The 21,892-nt window shown below is 41.1% G+C and overlaps 5 protein-coding genes and 1 long non-coding RNA gene across 7 annotated transcripts in view; 3 read left to right on the top strand and 3 right to left on the bottom strand.

Moving 5' to 3' along the window:
- Positions 1 to 10,598, top strand: part of LOC116840935 — a 39,918-nt gene extending 29,320 nt beyond the window's left edge. For both annotated transcript variants that reach the window (XR_004377445.1, XR_004377446.1), the window contains 4 exons: positions 2,975 to 3,154; positions 6,661 to 6,758; positions 6,996 to 7,224; positions 8,492 to 10,598. This is a non-coding gene — a long non-coding RNA (uncharacterized LOC116840935). The remainder of the gene's footprint in view (positions 1 to 2,974; positions 3,155 to 6,660; positions 6,759 to 6,995; positions 7,225 to 8,491) is intronic.
- Positions 1 to 11,234, bottom strand: part of LOC116840934 (dynein beta chain, ciliary-like) — a 37,680-nt gene extending 26,446 nt beyond the window's left edge. Inside the window, exons 1-18 of the mRNA XM_032808292.1 lie at positions 10,866 to 11,234; positions 10,455 to 10,557; positions 8,541 to 8,741; positions 7,483 to 7,736; positions 7,007 to 7,302; positions 5,949 to 6,216; positions 4,987 to 5,217; positions 4,806 to 4,913; positions 3,747 to 4,212; positions 3,365 to 3,576; positions 3,059 to 3,292; positions 2,467 to 2,928; positions 2,029 to 2,229; positions 1,447 to 1,721; positions 1,260 to 1,378; positions 731 to 1,042; positions 528 to 597; positions 247 to 438 (exon numbers count right to left, since the gene is read on the bottom strand). Of these exons, the coding sequence (XP_032664183.1) occupies positions 247 to 438; positions 528 to 597; positions 731 to 1,042; positions 1,260 to 1,378; positions 1,447 to 1,721; positions 2,029 to 2,229; positions 2,467 to 2,928; positions 3,059 to 3,292; positions 3,365 to 3,576; positions 3,747 to 4,212; positions 4,806 to 4,913; positions 4,987 to 5,217; positions 5,949 to 6,216; positions 7,007 to 7,302; positions 7,483 to 7,736; positions 8,541 to 8,741; positions 10,455 to 10,530 (3,977 nt within the window). The 5' untranslated portion in view covers positions 10,531 to 10,557; positions 10,866 to 11,234. The remainder of the gene's footprint in view (positions 1 to 246; positions 439 to 527; positions 598 to 730; positions 1,043 to 1,259; positions 1,379 to 1,446; positions 1,722 to 2,028; positions 2,230 to 2,466; positions 2,929 to 3,058; positions 3,293 to 3,364; positions 3,577 to 3,746; positions 4,213 to 4,805; positions 4,914 to 4,986; positions 5,218 to 5,948; positions 6,217 to 7,006; positions 7,303 to 7,482; positions 7,737 to 8,540; positions 8,742 to 10,454; positions 10,558 to 10,865) is intronic.
- A 294-nt stretch (positions 11,235 to 11,528) lies between these two features.
- Positions 11,529 to 12,924, bottom strand: LOC116840932 (MIP18 family protein galla-1). Its single transcript, XM_032808291.1, has 3 exons — positions 12,573 to 12,924; positions 12,091 to 12,354; positions 11,529 to 11,732 (listed from the first exon to the last, which is right to left on the bottom strand). The coding sequence occupies exons 1-3, from the start codon at positions 12,727 to 12,729 to the stop codon at positions 11,632 to 11,634; spliced, it is 522 nt and encodes a 173-aa protein (XP_032664182.1). The 5' UTR covers positions 12,730 to 12,924; the 3' UTR covers positions 11,529 to 11,631.
- A 2,855-nt stretch (positions 12,925 to 15,779) lies between these two features.
- LOC116841166 lies at positions 15,780 to 16,702 on the top strand. Its single transcript, XM_032808784.1, has 3 exons — positions 15,780 to 16,004; positions 16,088 to 16,206; positions 16,436 to 16,702. The coding sequence occupies exons 1-3, from the start codon at positions 16,001 to 16,003 to the stop codon at positions 16,658 to 16,660; spliced, it is 348 nt and encodes a 115-aa protein (XP_032664675.1). The 5' UTR covers positions 15,780 to 16,000; the 3' UTR covers positions 16,661 to 16,702.
- A 156-nt stretch (positions 16,703 to 16,858) lies between these two features.
- Positions 16,859 to 21,646, top strand: LOC116841158 (tetratricopeptide repeat protein 30A). Its single transcript, XM_032808769.1, has 8 exons — positions 16,859 to 17,086; positions 17,283 to 17,348; positions 17,570 to 17,908; positions 17,974 to 18,109; positions 18,169 to 18,602; positions 19,991 to 20,398; positions 20,908 to 21,292; positions 21,360 to 21,646. Exons 1-8 carry the CDS (start codon positions 17,021 to 17,023, stop codon positions 21,491 to 21,493), a joined length of 1,968 nt encoding a protein of 655 aa, XP_032664660.1. The 5' UTR covers positions 16,859 to 17,020; the 3' UTR covers positions 21,494 to 21,646.
- On the bottom strand, positions 18,591 to 19,754 carry LOC116841163 (nucleolar protein of 40 kDa-like). Its single transcript, XM_032808778.1, has 2 exons — positions 19,511 to 19,754; positions 18,591 to 19,345 (listed from the first exon to the last, which is right to left on the bottom strand). Exons 1-2 carry the CDS (start codon positions 19,619 to 19,621, stop codon positions 18,665 to 18,667), a joined length of 792 nt encoding a protein of 263 aa, XP_032664669.1. The 5' UTR covers positions 19,622 to 19,754; the 3' UTR covers positions 18,591 to 18,664.
- Positions 21,647 to 21,892: the final 246 nt, after the last annotated feature.

Raw genomic sequence — 21,892 nt, 5'->3', positions numbered from 1 at the left:
TCGTAAAGAGGATAAAAGGATACACACGGATAATGAACATTCGTAAAATTTGTGATGAGTATACTCTCTCAGACTGTTATCAGGAAAACATTAAAGTTGACCACTGCTTGAAAGAAGGGAAATAAACTAAACTTTTCTTAGCAAAACATAAAACGATAAGTGTATTAGACGACAATATTGATAATTTATCGGCAAACGATGGTGTTAACGATGAACGTTCCGCAAAACTCAACGAGTTACCGATACCTACTGGAGACAGCTTGGATCAGAGCTTTCGATATCAAATCGTCGACGTAAGCGAGATAGGGTTTCCACTTGGTCACAGTCTGGCCGATTTGCTCGACCGTTAACGGTACTTCCGGTATTTCAATCTCATCTTTGCCTGTCTTCTCCTCCTCCGTGCCGCCACGCGCGACTCTCCCTTTCTCTTCCTCGATTCTATAGCGACATACAGTGCATTGAGACGAGTGTAAACACAAGCGAGTCGCGCCCCTTCGTGGGCTGAGAAAGAGGCTCGATCCACACACCTCGATTTGTCCGCTAGGATCCGTTTTTCCGCGTTACCTTGTTCCTCGAGTATTTCTCGTGGCCCCACCACTGAAGAGTCACATGTACGAAATGTATCGCATAAACACATGTAAATAATAATTTGTTATTAAATAGCCGTCAGACTTTTGTAAACTACGCAACGACTTGCGCCTGTAAAGTAAGAAACGATCGAGAATATCACCTTCGTCCAATTCGTTTCTCTCGTACACCGAGTCGGGTAACAGTTCGAAGAACAGCTTGTAATTTTCATTTAAGATTCGACTCAACTCTCTGGCAGCTTGCTCGATCTTGTCGTATCGTTTTTGAAAAGCCTCGTCACGTTCGGTCACAGCGAGCGGATTCTCGTCTTTGAGATCCTTACGCTGCAGTATCGGCGACAGCGTCCACGGGTGAACCGTTCGCAGCAACGCGGCAATGTTCTCTTGAGCGCGAAAGATTCGCGAGTGCAACTTCCACACCAAGGCCAGCAAATTGCCAATGTACTCTGGCACCTCTATCAAGCGGATCACGTGTATATGCACACAAAAATATCATTTTAAAAATATCTGAAAACAGTATTTTGACAATATTGAAACAGTATTATTGACAGTATTTTTTTTTTCTGTGTATGTTCTAATTTTTCTATTGACATAACTCATCTCACAAGTGGTAAATACAAGCGTAACATAAGCGGTAATACATAAGTGTTGTAAATACGATACAACTTTTACCCGGAGAATTCCAATTGTAAGTCCTCTGGCCGACACGAATCAATTCGTCCACCTTTTCGACCTCGTGTCTCACCAACTCAAATTCCACGGGCAGAGTGTAAGTTCTGATCCAGTTATACCTGCCGTATGAACGAACTTGAAGAGAGATACGAATGAGTCGTCTCCAAGCTCACCAACAGCCTCTTACCGTTGCACGATCAAATTGAGATTGTAGGTACTCTCGAAGAAATATTGCGTTCTATAGTAGAGCTCAGTCGCTTCTTCGGGCAGATCTGTCCTCTTCATGATAATCATGTAACGCGTCTCGCGCAACAACGCGGTCAGTTCGGGGTCAAAGTTTACATCGAGCAGTTGGTCATCGCGTATCGTTAATAGACTCTTCGACAAATAAGTGTTGCTGATGTCGGCTACTTTATCTGCCCAATTCGTAAATATCTCGTGCTCCATCGTGTCTATCAACGACTTGCAAAAAGCAAAACAAATATCTGTTAATGTAACTTCCACTACGAGAACTTGAAATTTTTGAGTTACGTTCGTAAGTTGTGTTGAAAGATAATTAAAGTGGACAATTATCAAGAGGTTGATCAAATAAATAAAAATTTTTATACGTGAAGAAAAGTAGACTAGAAAAATATCGAAAAATGATCGAGTTAACGTCGAAATATTCGACTCTGTTTTTGCGTGTTACATCTCTCTCTCTCTCTCTCTCTCTCTCTCTCTCTCTCTCTCTCTCTCTCTCTCTCTCACAGCTGGCTCTGTGAAATATTACCTGCAGCTGATCGTACTTGGGCTTGGTGTCGCGCGCTATTCTGAGATTTACCAAAGGATGATCGAGTAATTTCGCACATTGCATCGGATAGTCGATTCGTTGTCGCAACTGCGTCAACGTACATAACGCACCTGCGACAGGTGGAAAATACAGTCCAGTTTCGATTTGGCCGTGATCTTTGAAGGCGCAGTCGAATATGACCTGGAAAGATAAAAAATAGCAGAGTCAAAGGCTCACTCATTGTTTTAATCAAAGAAAATTGTAATCGACCAACATTGCTTGGTTCGCGACTACGATTCACTGAATCAAATATTGGCCGTACAACAGTCGCCAGTACAGGTGCTCCAACCTTTTTATAGCAATTATTCTCACACGAGAATTAAAATTGACGTAAGATGGAGCGCAAGTAGCATTCCAAAGTTGAGTATCGTGTCATACTTTAATATCGTCGAAGTGATTGTGAATCCTTTGCAGCAGTTTTTCATAGTTGTGCCACAATTGCGCCATGACGATCGGCCGATTGCCCATCGAGCCTACAATCCACATCAATTTGAACATAATCTCCGTGTTGTGGCACTCGGAGAACGCCCGATCGAATATACTCGCTAGCTCTCTGTCAAACTTCTCCACCTGCGACGAACGAGTATACTCGCGTAAAACATTCGCGGTCGTCATACTTACGGGATGTCTTCTCACCTTCGCTAAGAAGGAGGTGACACGATCGGTGAATCGGGTCTCTTCCGCCACTAGAATGTCGTATTGCAGCTCCGCGAATTCATTGTACATACCGACAAATTCCTCGTGGATGTCGTAAATCCTCGAACATAACGTTCTCGCCTTCAGACCCGCCAGTTCCATCCTCTCCAGCTTGAAATACTCCCGCGCCGTCTCGAACAATATCTGCGTGACGAATTAATACGAAGTAATTATCTACTTTCGCTTGCAGATGGCCGCGAGATAACCAGTATGCGAGCCCTGGAAACACCTTAAAGGAACTTTGGGTAAGCTGCGTTTGATACTCATCGCAGACCTTTATCTCTCCCAGACGTTTCTGAAAATCAGTTATTCCTTCGAGCACCAACTCGTCGTGAAAGTTCCACAGGATCGGCTCGCTCGACGGCCTGAAGTAAGTGTCCAGCTTGCTACGAAAAGTCTCAAACATTTCCACGTAATAGAGAAAGATATTCGTCACGTGTTCCAAACGCGTCAAACCGTCCTCGACGTCACCCGCGAACAGAGTACTCTGATCCAAGTATTTGGCGGCCTACAAAATCGCTGGTTAGTTTTTAATGAGATTCGACTCTAAAAGATTAGAGAGTGCGATCTTATGTTGTACCTCACTTATCAACAAATTCGATATCTCGACCAGCAGCGTGATGATTCGCGTAGAGGTGCAGTAATATCTCGAATTGGACCACAACAGGCATACGCAATGCAACAACGGCTTCAACTTCATCTGAATATCTTTGAATCCGATATTTTTTATATCTTCGAAATGAGGCTCCAAGGCTTTGAGATAAGAGCAGACGTCGCGCGCCTCGATTACCGCTAAAGTTCACGAATTCATTGAGAAAAACAGGATAAACAGGATGACGTCGAGGAATGCAAGCGTGGCAAAAACAAAAAGAGGGAATCCTAATTTTGCTGAGCGAAAAGAAACATGAGATTCAACTTTGCCAGCCTTGACGTTATCGTTAATAATCAATTTAGCGTCTAACCGGCGATAACGTCTCTCAGCAGAGTCTTGAAACACGTCGAGTAAGGACTCTTGGTCAATTCTAAAATAGACGCCATTTTTTTCACTCGGGGATCCATCAGCTGGTTGTAAATAGATTCGACGTTTACGAGTCGCCGAAGCCAAAACTCGATTTCTGGAAGCGCATCAACAGCAATTAAGATGCATTCTCTCTTTCGATTGGAAACGAGATTCAATTTGAGACCCGAAGTTACGATACCCGCGCTCGGTTGCGGATGCTTATCGGTGGCGAAGACGCGCGTGCTCTCTTCGTGAAGCGTGTCGCCGATCTGCGAGCACCACTTCATTAGGATCGCTTCGATGTCGCTTCTCAAGCGAACGTTGACTTCGGCCCCGCCGCTCTTTTGCGCCTTCAATTCTTCCTCGAATATTCGCTCGACACCCATCGGCATCGGTAGCAACGTTTGTCGCATCATCTTACCCTTAAGCTGGAACAACCACTGGATGATGGATACGCGACATTTTTCTTCACACAAGAAAAGAATTTGTATAACTGAGCGAGAGGACCGGATGAAAAACTTGCTGACGGGAAATAATATTTCTTTTACCGAAAACATTCGTTCGAATGAACGTGTTCAGCTGCATTAAAACGCGGTTGAAATAACTAAGAGCAATTAGAGCTGTAGAGAGTAAAAACGGGAATCTTTCTCTTGTTACAACCTTTCATCTGGTTACCGGGTGTAACAGAAACTTCAGTTACACTAAATACACTTGATCTACAATATGCTCTTTGCTTCCTGCTTCTTTCTCTTTATCTCTTTCTGACTCAAACCTTAAGCTTTAAGCCAGAAAAAGACAAGAAACAGAACGCGCAAAGAGCATATTGTAGATCAGGCTTAGCGGACTAGTTGCACATGACAATTTCTTGTGCTATATGAAAATCGATCGCACAGAACGTCCCAGAATTATTCTGAATGTCTTCAGGACACTCTGAGTACATCTAGAAAAGTTTTTAGTGAGATTTCATCCTAAGAAATTTAGAGGATAACTCTCGAAAGCTGGAGTCGAAGGAACGCGGCACCTGGCATATTACGCCGCGGAGGTCGTAAACGTGCTTCTTCACATCCTCGCCGACCACGCACGGCCAACTTTTGTGATTCTTCGGGTTCGACAGTATCGGTACATAAGCCTGGTCACGGAACATAACGGTCAGTTCCTTTCCACGGGAAAGACGGTATCTAATTACGGCGCGTAATCGCTACCTCCTCGACCAAAACCGACAGTTCGTCGATAGGTCTCGGTGCCATATCGCCCGGCATTAGGATATCCCTGTAATTTTCCTTGGTGATCTCGACGGGCCTCCTCTTTACGAAATACGACGTCTTCGTCCGTGCTGTCGATACCTCGAGAAACGGTATCAATACACCGGCCGGGCTGAGTTGCACCGTCAGAATCATTTCTTCCGGTGTGTCCAAAAACTTCATGATCGTTTCCTAATGCGCGTTCGGAATACAAAGTGAGCATGATTACAAGTCGATTTACAGCGAAAATTGATTGGAAGGTAGCCTCGAATTAGTTTCTCAGAAGCAAATTTTAATTATATAGCATTTTCGTGAACAAACTACATACAATTACAGATACCATAACGAGCTTTAACGAGCAAGTTATTATTTTTTTTCACGCATAAACGCTCGCGTTGAATTCTCACGAATGATCGAGCGGGCAGGTCGGATTAAAATCCAAGAAGAGAGATTGCACCTTGTATTCCTCGTTCGTTAGCATCTTGAGCCATTTTTCGGCTTTGATTTTTCTTGAGAGCACTAGATATCTGTAAATGTATTCGAGCCGTTCGTCGTCCTCCTTTCTGTCCTCCTCTTTCTTATCGGCCATTTTCGGCACGTCTAACGAACTTGTGTCCACGGAGAAAATTTAGCTATTCGTCTCGCTATTCAATTGAACGAATTGAATGTAGCCGTTCTCGCGGGAAAGTCAACGACGGAATGAGAAAATCACGGCCAGCGGAATATTCGCAATATGTTATTGGGACATACATTGTACTCGCGATATAAGGGGGATTTACATGTAAAAAAGTATAAAATACGCTTCCTCCGCGCGATGACTTGAGACTAGAGTATCGTGACGATCCCGAGAGTCCGTGCACAAGGGTCCAAGAAGACGAGCTATACCTCGTCTACCTCGTCTCGTCGGTCTTTTCCGGCCAGACCTGCATCTCGATCCATTCCAAATAGTAATACACCGCCGTGTAAATCCCCGGTATGGAGCTCCCGCAGCTCTGGCCGAACGCGGTGATTCCCACGATGCTCTGATTCGGCCCGGCCAACATCAGCAGAGGCCCGCCGCTGTCTCCATGGCAGGCATCAGCTCTTCTCGTCTCGTTGGTGTCCAACGCGCACAGCAAATTCTCGTCCAGGCCGCGAGGCAGTTTGTTGAAATCATTGAACGATTTGGAGCACGATTCCTTGTCCACGAAACTGCAAGTCGAATTTTCTCTAATTTGTCCAATCGACCGTAGAAATGTTCAAGAGACGTTTGAAAGTAGGAAACACACTGTGTTACTAGTGAGAAGTGAAAACGACTCGGCTAATCATTCTATTACTTTTCGAATGGAATTTTACTCGAAGAAATTTAATATATATGAACGATAATCACAAGGAAATATTATTCTATTTCTAAGAAATAGCGATTGCTCAATTTATTTTCCTTTTTTAAGCAATGATTATCTCCAAAAAAAAACTATCTATCTTTTTTTGATAATAGTCTCAAAATATTCTCATCACAAATTCATCAGAAAAGCTCATTTGCATGTGCTTAAAAGAAAAACATCTATTCTCTTCACAAAAATATTATAAAACTTTATCGAAAAACTTGGTTCGACTCTATGTACTAAACAAACTGAATTGTTGTTCCAATTTCAGACTCCTGATTACTCGTCGCGACCACCTCGATTTATGACGTCAAAACCGAGAAAGTGCATGCCCGAAACTCGTATAAAGTACATCGTCGAAATAAAAAGGTATATGCAAAAAATGACACATGCAATCGATCAAACACATTTCCAAAATACTTGGAACACTTTCTTTTTGCTCTAACAGACAATAAATGATCTTAAAATTAACGTGACACACAACTTTCCCTTCTAACCTATATTTTCTCATTATTTTGTGATGAATTCATGATGTATATTTAAACTCTTGTGAAATACTTGTGAAACAAGTAACATTTATTTGAATGCAGAATTTTCTGTATGCAGAATGTAGTTACCTCAGACCGGGCGTCTTTCTCAATCTGTTAGTGGTGTCCTCGTCGAAGCTGGTAGCGCCCCATCCAATCACGACGAACGATACGTTCGTCGGCATGTCCATAGTATCCAGGGACTTGGTTTGGATGCAAATCGGCCTCGCGTTGCTCGTCATACGCACAGGCGTCGTCAGTTTCAAGATAGCCACATCGTGATAGTTGGTGCTGCGCTTGTACCGCGGGTGCGTTACCACGTTGCTTATGGCGATTCGTTGCGCGTCGTCACCCTTGCTCTTCAAGTCCTCGCTGCCGAGCATCACCTAAACGGGATTTCAATTCCCCTCCGTAAATCTCTATCGTCGATTCTGCGAACGAGCGTAAAATTGACTCGAGCCGATTCGGCGTTCCCGCGGCGACTCGCGGTGGGTAGCCGAACAACGAGTTACGCGACCTTGAACGAGAGAGAGAGAGAGAGAGAGAACGAGAGCTCTGTTACTTACCTCTATCGGTACTTTCTCCTGTATGTTGCTCACGCAGTGAGCAGCAGTAAGTACGTGCTGCGAGGATATCAACGTACCGCCACAGCTGTACTTAATGGGCCCCGAATTGTCGTCGTCCTGGTTCTCGTAACCCAGAGCAACCATGTACGGGAATTCCCCTCGCTCGGCCGGCATACCGCTGAATATATTGAATTGCACCTCCTCGGCCCGCGGCTTACCGTTAGTAGCGATGTCATTCTCGTACTGACGACACGCTGCAATTCGTATGTCTTGACCATTATTCTGCTTCCACAACGTGCCGGAAAGGAGCTCGGTGAGATCGGTGTTGACGCATGGATTCCGGCCCGCTCGGATTTAGATGGGATCGTAGAAACGACCGTCACCGATTATTACATCATCGTGCGCGTCTTCACCTCGCCAAGGCTGTTTGTTTATTTAATTCTCGGAAACGATTTGCGCGCAATTTCCGCGCACGAGAGCGCGTGTTAACGACATGCATTAAAGCGCGATAAACGTGTTAGCTGCGTTTACGTTGACGTTTGCACGGATACGGTAAAATATCTATGACGAATTGTACGTCAATAATTTTTTAAATAACGCGATATCGTACACTGACTCGTGATACGACAGCAACAATAACGGTAATAAACAATGTGTGAGAAAGAGAGAGAGAGAGAGAGAGAGAGAGAGAGAGAGAGAGAGAGAAAGAGAGAGAACCCATCGGTAGTTCCTATCCCGGACGCGGCGATGAGAGTAAATGCCGCGATCGGAAATCACGAAGGCAGAAACCTGTTCTTTCGAATAAAGATAGAATGTTGTTAATCGACTGCGAGTTCGTAGATGCGCGGAATGCCGATCAAATTGACCGATCGGCTTATCGTCTCGAGCCGGAAAAATATCTCGTCGTGAAATGATGATTCGTACGGCTGAGTACCATGGGACCGGTAAAGTACAGTCCGTACGAGATAAAGCGACCGAATTATTCTGAATTTTCCGTTTATCCTTACAGGAAACAAGGAGGAAGGAAAGAAGGAAGAAAGAAAGGAAACACATCATACCTATTTCCGCCGGCCGAAGTCCTATCTTATCGGTGATGTTGAATGGGCAACAGACGATTTCCGTATAGTTCTTGAAGCCGCAACGTCCTGTTGAGTCCGAGGACCTCTTGCCTTCCAGCACCTCCCGTACCCTGGACGGACAGTCATGTATCTTCTTGCATACGCCTGTATTACCATCCTCCAGCTTGCAATTGCTGCCTTCTATGTCAGATAGATTTGAGATTACGTCGAATTTATACATTGCGTCAACATCGTTGAGCGTCCCTCAGACGCTCTTCGCGCACAAATAATTAAGCTCGTTTCGAGGATATCGGCGGAGGAAAGACAAGACCAGGAAAAGCCCAGTGTGGGTCGTTGAAACTATAATCGACAGAACAACCCGCACTTTTAATCGCGCGTTAACGAGTCTACTTGACCCACTATGAGAACTACCTATAAATTTCTTTCCTCGTGGGGATTACACATCGTTCCCGTGATAATCTCGCCGGTTCTCGTCGCACACCGCAAAGCTATCTGTCGCCAATTTGAAAGGACTCTACTGAGGCCGCACTGTAAACGCATAGCAGACGTTAAGATGCCTTTTTGATTCTAAAATTGTAACACCGTTATACGTGATGTTTATATAAGTAAAAGGTTTAAGAAAGAAATTTATAATTGAAAAGGCATATTTTTAGCGTTTGCTATGCGCCCAAGATAAGGTCACTGGCTATCCATACACACACACACACACACACACACAAATATAAACTTATGGAATAGTTGAAACAAGTAACATTCACTTCACTTCAGTACAGTATATATTTTTCTATGTATAGATAGAACAAAAAATCACAATAACTTGAAAATTATGAGAAAATAACAATCACTTCTTGCTTATGATTCGATCATTTTTTCATCATTTCGACGTTATTGGACGTTCTCATGATTTTCTGTTCCATCTGAATGTGATCGCGAGTTTCTTACAAATTTTTCTCCAAAATATATTCTCTCACGATAGATACCGGTGATTCACACTTTCTTTGAATTAAAATGGCTTTAGATATAAATGTCCTATTGAGGGATTTCCTTATTGCTATAAAAAGACGACGCACGTGTAGGCATACACGTGTGTGCACGCAATCGCGATTGCAATGGCTGATCGGCTGATTGATAATGTAACACTGGAAAATTACGTCTGCAACGACGACTTTCGTCAGTCTTCGCTCTCGACTTAATTACATGTGTGAAGAATCGCACATTTGATGGTAGTGGTGTGGTAAAAGCGCCGCCACCGGTTTCGGTGTCCTCGGATGGCCGCGGGGAAGAACGGAATGGCATACCGCGACACCGCAACAGTATTATAATGCGATACGTCGGAGTAGAAAACAGCGATTGCACTAACATTGCATCTAATTGCTCATAGATTTCGATACTGTGCATGTATTTAAATATTTATCGCGTGCGTGTTATCGGATAGAGGCGACGATGTATGAATTACTGAACGATGCCAATAAACACTATCTGGTACACATCGTAAACGCGTGTAGAACGGAAAACAAATTAACGTTAACCGCGATAACGCTACAACCGAACTCTGGATTTTACTGTGAATCGCTTATCTATTCGTAAATTTTGAATCGGCGAGTCGTGCATAACAACGACATCGCGGAATGTGCGGAATTTTTTTCGATTTCAATTATTCGCCATATTTTCCGCATGGAATGTATCAAACGCAAATATCAAATTGACCTATTGACCTTAGAATCCACGATACGTTACTGTCACAATACATGTAGATCCCAGTAAGCATGAGAAAAATTCTGTTTCTTCTGAAAACTATTTGAAAGATAATACAATCGCGTACGTGTTAGGTGTGTATCAATTTAGTATAGTTCATATCTCTATCAATATAATCTATGTAATAGTTAACCGTACCATAAAGATCCTCCAATTGTGAGCTGTGCATAACAAGTAAGAGGACAAGCGAGATCGAGGACAACCCAAAGCCCATCTCGGCGACTATCCGTAGCTCTATCCACTTAAAAAAAATAAAAGAAAATAAACATACATACACTCATATATATATATGTGTCGTAAATTGAAGAAAAACATTTAAGCAAAAACGTGAGGCGATTAACTATTAGAATCGGAAAAAAAAATATCCAATATGAAATTCGGAGCGTAACAAAGAATTTAGTTTTCAAAATCTTCAGTTACATTTTATACTTGTATGCTGTTCATTGATCATCGATGGATTTCTGAAAATTCACGAATCCGTGGAGTTACAAAAGTTTCGTCAATTGAACTTTCACAATTCGCGTGAAAATAGTTGACTTGCACACTTACGCAAACTCGCAATGGATGCGATTCGAATCGGTCGTATGTTCCAGAGGAGAACGTTCTTCTGTCCAAAAAACGACAATGACACTATGGGAGAATACTACTTGCGACGCGGCGCGACGGATCCGCAGCTCCGGCTGATCTGCGCTTCGAAACTCGACTGGACTCGATTGACGGCTGACACCGCGCGACGCCGCACAACGCCGCGCAACATTGCCTTGATATAGTCATTGTAAAAGCGGCAAAAATAAGCGGAAACTCCGCCACCCGCACGATGATGGTTTTGATGATGGTATAGCATGCGCGATATCGCGGAAATTACGCGACATTTCGCGAATGTCGGCCGAAACTTACGAAATCATTCGGAGTAGAATCGTTCGTGCGACAAAAGTGGGAGGCGTATGCTAGTAGTGAATACTTTTGTCAGACGTGCATTATTCCGAGGGACTTTACATACATCTCTCATATATTGTGTCTCCTCTTTATATATATTTACTCACGTCGAAGACGCGAGGAATTGCTAAACACCCATATTCTCAACTCTCTTTTGTCAATAAAAGTATCTCTAAATGAGGACTTACAAGCTGATTGGCTCAAACACATTTAGTGTCATTTTTATTGATAGAAGAGAGTTCAGGATGAGGGCCCAGTTGCATTGAACTGTACATATAAGTAAAATACATTATTTATTTACATAGTCATTTGACAGAGTGTAAGTGTTTAGTTTGATATATAAAATATCCAACAGCATATATATCACGATCATGTGACGTTAATAATCTTCCTCTAATATACATTTCTCCACCAGTTCCCGCAAACTTGGGTTTTCCATTGCAGCCGCTATACGTTCCTTGTCATTAATCTGTTTGTTTACTGTAATATAATGCGCACAGTTTAAGGAACATATATTCTATATATTTTCTTCTGCAAGAGGAACTTGAGATACTACTGTAGGCATTAATTGATTAAAATCTTCTTTGACTAAAATAACCAGCAAATCAAAATTCAAATCAATCATCATACATAAAATCATAAATAATTTTATAGATTGATGAGATTATTAAACAAATTTTAATGCAATTTATTACATACTGATTAATTTTATCAAACAATGAAATTATTTGTGACTACATGTATGACAATTGATTAATCTGACTATTGATTTGCCAATTATTTGATGAAAGAAAATCTTAACTGATCAATATCCGACACTGGTAAGAAACATACATACTTTCTTGTTCGGTGGAGTGCGCACCTTCCTTGATATATATATCTAATTTAAACAACGCTGCCAATTGACGCTCCAATTTCACGCGGATGCATAATCCAATAAGAGTAGCCAAAGAGCAATGAGGCACCGTAGGATTGAATTCCACACGAATTACAGAAACTCCTCCTGGTGTACTGTGACAAATACTGACACAATCTTCATACACAACGTCCAATTGTTCCAAGGTTTGTGGTTTCTCCGGATCTTTGATAGTCCTCAAGAGATCTGAAAAGCGGCAAAGACGCAGTCGTTGAAAAGTTTAACGGACGATTCAATGATATTCCATTTAATTAATGTCTGTATATCTGTCAATGACTAGGCAAAATGTTTTGACTGGTGTATAAAGAAATCGTCGTACACAATGTCGCACCGTCTTCACCCGACATCAAACAATATCCGAAAGGTCGAGGAACGATACAAGACACAAATAGTGCGCAACTTGCCGTAAACCGATTCTTTCAATTCGATATCCGTCTTTAATATCAGAGCGCTCTGATCCTTCGCAATTGACAGGTCCTCCGCCGTTTCCATGATTCTCTCTGGTAATATACCATCCTTTATCTTTCCCCCGATTGACAACTTTCGGAAAAAGGATAGCATTTTTATTAATGACTACAGGAAAAACATGAGAACATGATGGCGAATTACGTCATCCGCGTTCAGAGGCAAACGATGAAATGTCGGGACGTTTGTAACCTATGACTAGAGTCGTGAGAATACGTCCATGTTGAATTTCTTGTACTCTATGTACCAATGCGAAGTTGATTAGCGAATTCCGCGAGTAAATTGCATCAATTAAGTTGTCGAGTTTAATTTACTTATCAATGAGAATTCAATTGTTATAACAATGAAATATTTGAGCCGTTCAGTCGAGTGATATATTCGTACCTAAATAAATTTGTATAAAAATGTATGTCGTTGAGATGTACTACTTGAGTTTTTTTACTAAAGGTCGAGTCTTTCAACGTGCTGTTAATCTGTAAAGCTAGAAAATAAAAGTTACTTACGTCATTATTCACGTCTGTTTAGGGATAGAAAAGTCTTTTGACTCGCCGTTGGGTTTATAAAATGTGAAAATAAAGACACGTCTGACTTGTGACTGAATCATACTACCATCTCGATTCAGTGGCGGTTTGTAATGCAGATTCACATCCAATATCCGATGTACGACGTCCGATATCCAATAAGAGATAATGTATTTTATTTATATGTCCAATAAGAGAACAGCTTTCTATTAGAGAATTCAATTCTCCATTGGAAAGCTGTTCTCCTATTGGATATCGAACGTCGTACGTCGGACATCGGACGCGGTGTGAATCCTCCATAAGGGCTTGTGTCCACACGATGATTTGAGAAAAAAGCAACCAATCCATTTATAGCTTTTACGGAAAGGCGACAATTTTATTGGTTACACGTTTCTCCGGATCGAGATCTCGGGTCGATTTCTAGCATCGTGAACACAAGCCTTATGGCTCCTGCAGACAGGACGCGGTAATGCTTGCCGCGCGGCGAAAATCCGCACGACAGCCAATCAATATGTTCTTTTTCCGTAAGAGCTAGAAGGTTATTACGGAAAGTAGCATATTGATTGGCTGTCGCGCGGACTTCCGCCGCGCGGCAAGCATTACCGCATCCTGTGTGCAGAAGCCATAAGAATTGGCCAATCGTAGTCGATTATTATAAAAATAATCGTCTGCTGGTGGCATATAGAAAAACTTAAGCAGTAAAACGTAAACAGTAAGCAAATTGACTTATCACAGTCATTGATTCTTCTTACGGTCCAAGAATCAACGACTGTGATTGGTCAATTTGCTTACTGCTTACGTCTTACTGCTTAAGTTTTTCTGTGTGCCACGGCCCTCACAGTCGTTGGACCGTAAGAAGAATCAATAACTGTGATTGGTCAATTTGCTTACTGATTACGTTTTACTGTTTAAGTTTTTAAAAAATTATTAAGAATTATTAAAAAATTATTAAGAAAAAAAGTTGAATACTTTAATAAACAATGACTGACGGTTAATGTGACGATGGATTAGTTACTTTTGAGGGGGGTGCGGGAGGCGCAGCTAGTTGTTCGATATTGCAGTTACATAATATGATTAAAAGATCAGTAACTTGTTTAAATTGTGGGAAAACAGCAACGTTTGATAAGTGAAAAAAAAATAAAAAAAAAGTTAAAACAATATATAACTTGCATATTTTTCGGACTCCCACGATTGATTATCAATGTTGGAGTCAAAATAAATATTTTTACCAAAAGAGATCAAAAATATCAAAAAAAATCTGCAAAAAATATCAAAATTCAAAAAAGGCCTTATTATACATAATTACCCGAAAATGAACCATGAGTATTGAAATACTAGATAGTACACCGATCGTGCCTGACGGTACTTCCACAGCAGCGCTTGAGATTGATATTTCGGCCAAATATATGATTTTTTAATATTTAATTAAAATTATCTGGATGACTCACAAACCTTTTTAATGATACTTCATAACTCTTCATACGAAATACAAAGATACCATACCGAACCTTTGTTTAATTTACCTGCGGTCATTATTTCCGGCTAAATACATGGTCAAAAAAGAACAATTAATTACAAATAATAGAATGACTCACAAATCTTTTCAATTGCACTTCAAAACTCTTCATACGAAATACAAAGATACCATACCGAACCTTTGTTTAATTTACCTGCGGTCATTATTTCCGGCTAAATACATGGTCAAAAAAGAACAATTAATTACAAATAATAGAATGACTCACAAATCTTTTCAATTGCACTTCAAAACTCTTCATACGAAATTCAAACGATTAGTTTTCCAAAGAATAGTTTTCCAACCGGAGTTTTTTTTCCGGTCAAGTACATACAAATTGCTATTGACGCTTCTGATTGGCTTTCGTAACAAGAATTGCAATCGATTTGCAACTAATATAGAATGACCTTTATGTAGAACGATCTTAAAGGCTTTCGCACACAAATTGCCGTAACAGTAACCATAATACGTTTAAGCTGAAGAACCAATCAGAATATTGCTATAGATTTATGTATTCCAAAAGACTATAAAAATTATATCAAGTTTTATCTTGCGCAGAAATAACTAGATTTCAATCGGTTAAAACCGAGTCACAATGACCGTATAACGGCTCTCGCAGCCAGCGCGATTTGCGACGCGACACGCGATATGCGATGCGCGATATCCAATGAGCGTACAGCTTTTTCGGAATACCAATACGCTCATTGGATATCGCTCGTCGCATATCGTGTGTCGCGTCGCGCATCGCACTGATCTGCGAGAGCCATAATGCGGATTCACATCGCGTCCGATGTCCGACGTACAATGTCCGATATCCAATAAAAGAATAGCTTTCCAATGGAGAATTGAATTCTATATTAGAAAGCTGTTCTCCTATTGGGTATCGGATGTCGGACGTCGGACGCGGTGTGAATCCTGCATAAGGCTGATATTTCACGTGTCGTACGACAAGTTTTTTAGATACGTCATTGGTTGACGAGAAAACCTAGAAATATTCTATTCGCCAACCAATAAACGTATCCGAAAAGCTTGTCGTACGACACGTGAAATAGCACTCTTATTGGTTGGCGAATAGAGTATTTCTAGGTTCTTTGTTCGTCAACTAGTGAACGTATCTAAAAAGCTTGTCGTACGACACATGTAATATCAGCCTAAAGCCAATTCAAACATTTGTTTGGCGTTAATAACGGTATCGTTGTTTTATTGTCATATGCTCTTTTTCAATAATACTCGTGTGCGTTTGGTTGCTAGTACAGTGAGAAGCTGGGAAAAAATCTGTATCACAAACATTATGTGGAGATAGAAGCTTGACTGTAGAGAAATATATTTTGACATGGGTAAGTACCTCGTCGTTTACACAATGTTTCTTAGTATTGTAATTAGAAATGAATAATATGTATATCTACATTAATTTGTTTAGATGATCTAGAGAAGCAGTGTGAAGATGCTGTATTCGAAGTATGTGATGCTCGAGAGAGATTCCCATTGCTGTGCGCTGAAGAACTCAACAAATGTATTAAACTTACCAATGAGATACAGGTATGCATGCCTTATAAATTATATTAATCGTTAAAGTAGAAGTGTCATTGTCAGAATACATACTTAATCCACGACATTTTTATCGTCTTGTTCTTTAAATAGATGTATTTAAACTTTTAACATAAAACACAAAGAATATATACATCTATTAGCTGGTATTCAGACATTGGTACTTTTATCTGACACATTTTGTTTTTCATCAAAATACAACTTATATATTTTGTTATAGATGACAAGGGTTCTCACAGAAAAAGTAAAAACTCTGGATGTGCCAACTTTTACAGACGAACGATATGCAATACTTGAGAAGGATCTTTCCATACTAACTTGCTTGCTAAAGACACAAGAAAATAAATTGCAAATGATGATAGACAAAATCGACAACTTAAAGACTACTTTGGAACAAATTAAGAAGGACAAATTGTGTGAAATGAACAAATTATTGTGGAATTAAAAATATTCTCTCATTGTAAATAAACCTACCTACTGTATTATATATTTGCATATATGTCATTGTATATAAAATACCTATATATATATATATATATATGTATGTGTGTATGTATGTATGTATGTATGTATCAATTATTTGAGTACAGTTGAAGGAGCAACTGAATCGTAATGAGAATTCATAGCTTGATAAAACGAAGTTGAAATCATATGTTGAAACTCTCTTCGTTTCCATGGCGATGTATCCTACGTAATGTCAAAACAATACGATCAAACAGATGTCATTCGAGGTGCTCGATGCAACTGTACAGCGATCGGAACGAATAGTCCGATTGAAGTTTCGTAGCGTATCGTAATTTTCGCAATGTCTACATTTATTGAAAACGTGTATATAAAAGACGGAGAATACACAAAAACGATATACACTATGGTACAGTTGTCACGTATAAATATCATATAAACGTTATATGCACACGTTATACGTGTGATTTTTGTTAGGCTAAACGTTACCAATTTAATCGAAAAAAATCACTAAAGTGATGATAGGTCTAAAGCAGATTTAAGATGCACATTGCAGTCTCGAGATAGGAAGATGCTAGCCTTAACAAAATATTATTTTGTTACAGATAAAAGAACAGCGATACACAGAAACTATAAAAATTTTGTTAAATCTTTTAGATTCTTATCCCAATGTACGTATGTCAATATAACGTGATATCTTGGAAGAAAAAGAGTCACTTTCAATTTTCAATTGTAAGTCTTGGAACAACGTAGACATTTAGAAATTTCTAAGAATTTCTCTCTCTCTCTCTCTCTCAAAAGTAAATTGGCTCTTCCCTTCCAAGATAAGGCACGCAAAACTCTAGTTTATATATACAGATATTGTTGTCAAGTAAGCAAAGCGTCCTTCCAGTCTAGGCCTTGCTTATCGCTCCTGGCTCATTGTTACTTTTATACGCAAGATTTCGTGGCGGCGGCACAATGTTACGAGAAATTGGTTCAACTGTGCCCAGAGGAAAACATCTACAAGCTCTACTATGCTCAATCGTTACATCAGGCTTGCATGTATCAGGAGGCGTGGGCAGTCTGTTCGAGCATCATTGATCAGAGTAATTTGGAGTTTAAAGTAAAGAAGTTGCAGGCAGCTATAAAGTATGGGCAGGAGGACATGGTGGCGGCCAAGAATCTCGTGGACCAATGTCCTGCCGATGACGTCGACACGGAAATCAATCTTGGCTGTCTGCTGTACAAGGTACAAATAAGTAAGCCTCCTTTATGCTGTTTGAACAAAATGACAAATCGAATCGCGTCTACCAGGAGGAGCAATACGAACAGGCTCTCAAGAAGTTCGCGAACGCCTTGCAAATCGCAGGATTCAGGCCCCACTTGTCATACAACGTTGCCCTGTGCTATTTCAAATTGAAGGAATACGCAGCCTCGTTGAAACACATCGGTGAGGTTCGCAGCGCTGCGTTGCGTCCATTCCGTCATCCTAAATTCGTCGTGTTTCAGCGAACATCATCGAGCAAGGTATACGAGAGCATCCGGAGCTAAGCGTGGGGATGACCACCGAGGGTATCGAAGTTCGAAGCGTCGGTAACACGTTAACCCTGCACGAAACCGCGCTGACGGAGGCGTTCAATCTCAAGGCCGCTATAGAGTACCAATTGCAAAATTACGATGCGGCGAAGGAGGCGCTGACCGACATGCCGCCGCGCTCGGAGGAAGAGCTCGACGCTGTCACGCTGCACAATCAGGCGCTGATAAACATGGACACGAAGCCGAGCGAGGGATTCGAGAAGCTGCAGTTCCTGCTGCAGCAAAATCCATTCCCGCCTGAAACTTTTGCCAATCTGTTGCTCCTGTACTGCAAGTATCAGTACTACGACCTGGCCGCCGATGTTCTGGCCGAGAATGTACATCTAACTTACAAGTACCTGACACCAGTGAGTTTCGTTTGTTTATTGAATAACTGTCCGAACGTGTGTAACAATCGAGAGAATTGAAATCAATCTGAATGCTTAAACTTAGAATGCTTGCATTTCTTCGTACGGGTATTATTATGGTCGTCCGAGTGTTTTCGTTTGTGAGCCTTCACATCGTGGCTGGAGGATATACTGGCGGAGGAATCGCTGGAGCTGCTGCTGCTGCTGCATTTCTTCCTATGCCTCTTGCGCTCCTTGGAAGACTTGCTCTTCTTCCTCTTTTTACTGATCTCCTTCTCTTCCGTATCACTGTTGTCTGCAGATCGCTTGCTCCTCTTTGACTTCTTCTCCTTCTTCAGCTTCTTCAGTTTGCGTCTCTTCTCCGGTCTCTTCTCCTTACATTCGTCAGTCTGCTCCTGGACGCTTTCCTCCTCAATCTCAGGGATTAGTTCGTACTTCTTTCCATCAGGCGACACGAAACAGTCTCTGGATAAGTGTCCCTTGGTGCCACACTTTGTGCAGATGGTATCCAGTATCGCTTCCAACTGTATGACCTTACGTTGAACAATGCCTGGATTTTTCCTCCGTTGTATGTCCCGTTGCAACTCCACGCCATTGGGATCCAGGTCCTCGCCGTTTCCTTGATTCACGTGCTTCATGGACAGGCCTATCTTGCCGTCCTCAGTCATAGAGATCACCTTACACCAGACCCGTTCGCCCTTCTGCAAAATCTCTGCCACTGTGTCGACATGAGTAGAGCTCACCTGATGGAATCGCGTACAAATTAGCGCGCTACATCACAACAGAGATATATCGATATTAACAAGTCTGTTCAGCTGCCTGAACAAACAAAATGTCTCACTCTAACTTATCGCATCAGTTCAGATGGTTCAGCTAAAAAGAATAGACCTGATGTCGGACGTAAATACCTGTGACCGGTGTATCAAGCCGTGCTGCGAACAACCCGGTATTCTGATGAAAGCCCCGTAATTCTGAACGGACGTGACCTCACCGAGGAATATCTGGTTCAATTCGGCCATGTCGCTTTGAACATTTATCCTAGACGGGGCGATTGTCCAGCTTGCACAATTGACGACGTGCGTTACGACGAGTATCGTAATCGATGATAATATCGGTCTACAGGTTAAGCTTGTAACAACACTCAGGGCCGTAAACACTAATATCGCTTCTCGGTATTCTTTATTAGGGGGCACCAGCCAATTTCATTCTGTGCGCAGGTGATAACCATTACCTCATTTTGAATATGTCCGTTTAAGCGATATAGAAAAATAGTGTTTACAAAAGCTTTACGAAAGAGGCGTAACCTACTTGCAATGATATTTGTGACTGGAAATATACGTAGGAGAGATTTCAAGTTCACTGAAAAAATCTTTTTTATTGATTTCCAGTATTTGTACGATTTCTTGGACGCGCTTATAACGCAGCAAACGTCGCCGGAAGAGGCATATCGCAAGTTCGACGATCTCGCTAATAAGCACACGGAAACTTTGCGCAAAGCGACGAAGCAGGTGCAAGAGGCGAGACTAAATCACGACGACAATGCCGTCAAGAAGGCCGTCAATGACTACGAGGAAGCTCTGGACCGATATGTGCCGGTTCTGATGGCGCAAGCGAAAATTTACTGGGATCTGGAAAATTACATTCAGGTGGAGAAGATCTTCAGAAAAAGCGTCGAGTTCTGTAACGAGCACGACGTATGGAAGTTGAACGTTGCGCACACTCTCTTTATGCAGGAGAACAAATTCAAGGAGGCGACAGGCTTCTACGAGCCGATCGTCAAGAAGAGATACGACAATGTTAGTAGAGAAACAACGTTTATCTCCACAGTAACCGTCGATAGCGTTACAACACGTGTTTATTTATTACGCGTTCGAGGTTCCCAACTATTCGCCATCTTGATTTATGACATCCGAAACATGGAAAAAATGCATGCTCAAAATTCTTATCAAGTGATGCCGAAATAAAAAATAAAAAACATTTATAATCGATTAAGCACACCAATAAAATACACTTCCCTCTAGTTCTAATAGATAACTGTAAAATTAACGTAACGTGCAATTTTCCTTTTTAACCTACACTTTCTCCTTATTTTATCACGTTAATTTTGCGATGGCTTTGTTAGAGCAAAAGGAAGGTGCTTCAAGTATTTTGGAGCTTAATGTGCTTAATCGAGTACAAGTGTTATTTTATATCTCTATTTCGACATGCTACGCAGGAATTTTGGGTTTCCTCGCTTATGATGACATCGATAAAGAGCTCCGCGGCGAGAAGCCAGGGTTCTCTAGATTAAAAATTTAATTTGCAGATCCTGGACGTAAGCGCCATAGTTCTCGCCAACTTGTGCGTCAGTTATATCATGACTTCGCAGAATGCGGAAGCCGAGGAGTTGATGAAGAAGATCGAGAAGGAAGAAGAGGCGGTGTCGTTCGAGGACCAGGATAAGAAACTTTTCCACTTGTGTATCGTGAATCTGGTGATCGGCACGTTGTACTGTTCCAAGGGTAACTACGAGTTCGGCATATCGAGGGTTATGAAGAGTTTAGAGCCTTACAATAAAAAACTCGGCACCGATACATGGTTCTACGCGAAGAGATGCTTTCTGTCTCTTTTGGAACAATTGGCCAAACAACTGGTGGTTTTGAAAGACTCTACATTGCAGGAGTGCATCCAGTTCTTAGAGCATTGTGAAGGTATGTGAGAATATTTGCAATCTATAACGATAATCACGGCAATTCATTCATTTCTTGGGGATTTCAGTTTATGGCAAAGACATTATGACTGTAATAGAACAGCCGTTTGATGTGCAAGATATACACAATGTCGTTCCACAAGGCAAGCGTACGGTGGTTTACGAGGCGCGCTATCTCAAAGCGTTATTTTTAAAGCTATAAGTGTCATGTATATTCACATATGTATGAAAGAAATTACTTTATTTAGTACTCTGCACGTATAGTACTTCCAATATACGGGAATATGTAAAGAATGTAAAAAAAAAGAAACACATAAAATAACGTGAACAAATAAATAAATAATTTATTTAGAAATAAGTTTCATTAATTCAGGTAAGTTAAATGCATTTGTAATAAATATTCGAGTTTCGTAATACTTGAAGGTTATGTTTCAGTTAAAAATTGTAAACATTGAAAATGTTATTTTTTATTGAAATTCAAAAAAAAATTATTTTGTATATAATAGCTAAAAAAACGGAAGCAGTCATTTTTGTTCTGTTCTTTTTAGCTGCACTGCTCAACTAATGTAATAAGTTAGAAAAAGTATAAGTGTTTAACTTA

Source organism: Odontomachus brunneus, unplaced genomic scaffold (genome assembly GCF_010583005.1).
Source record: "Odontomachus brunneus isolate Ranch 3 - 2012 unplaced genomic scaffold, Obru_v1 Obru_scaffold_013, whole genome shotgun sequence".
Lineage (NCBI taxonomy): Eukaryota > Metazoa > Arthropoda > Insecta > Hymenoptera > Formicidae > Odontomachus > Odontomachus brunneus.
This window is presented reverse-complemented; position numbering and strand designations above follow the sequence as displayed.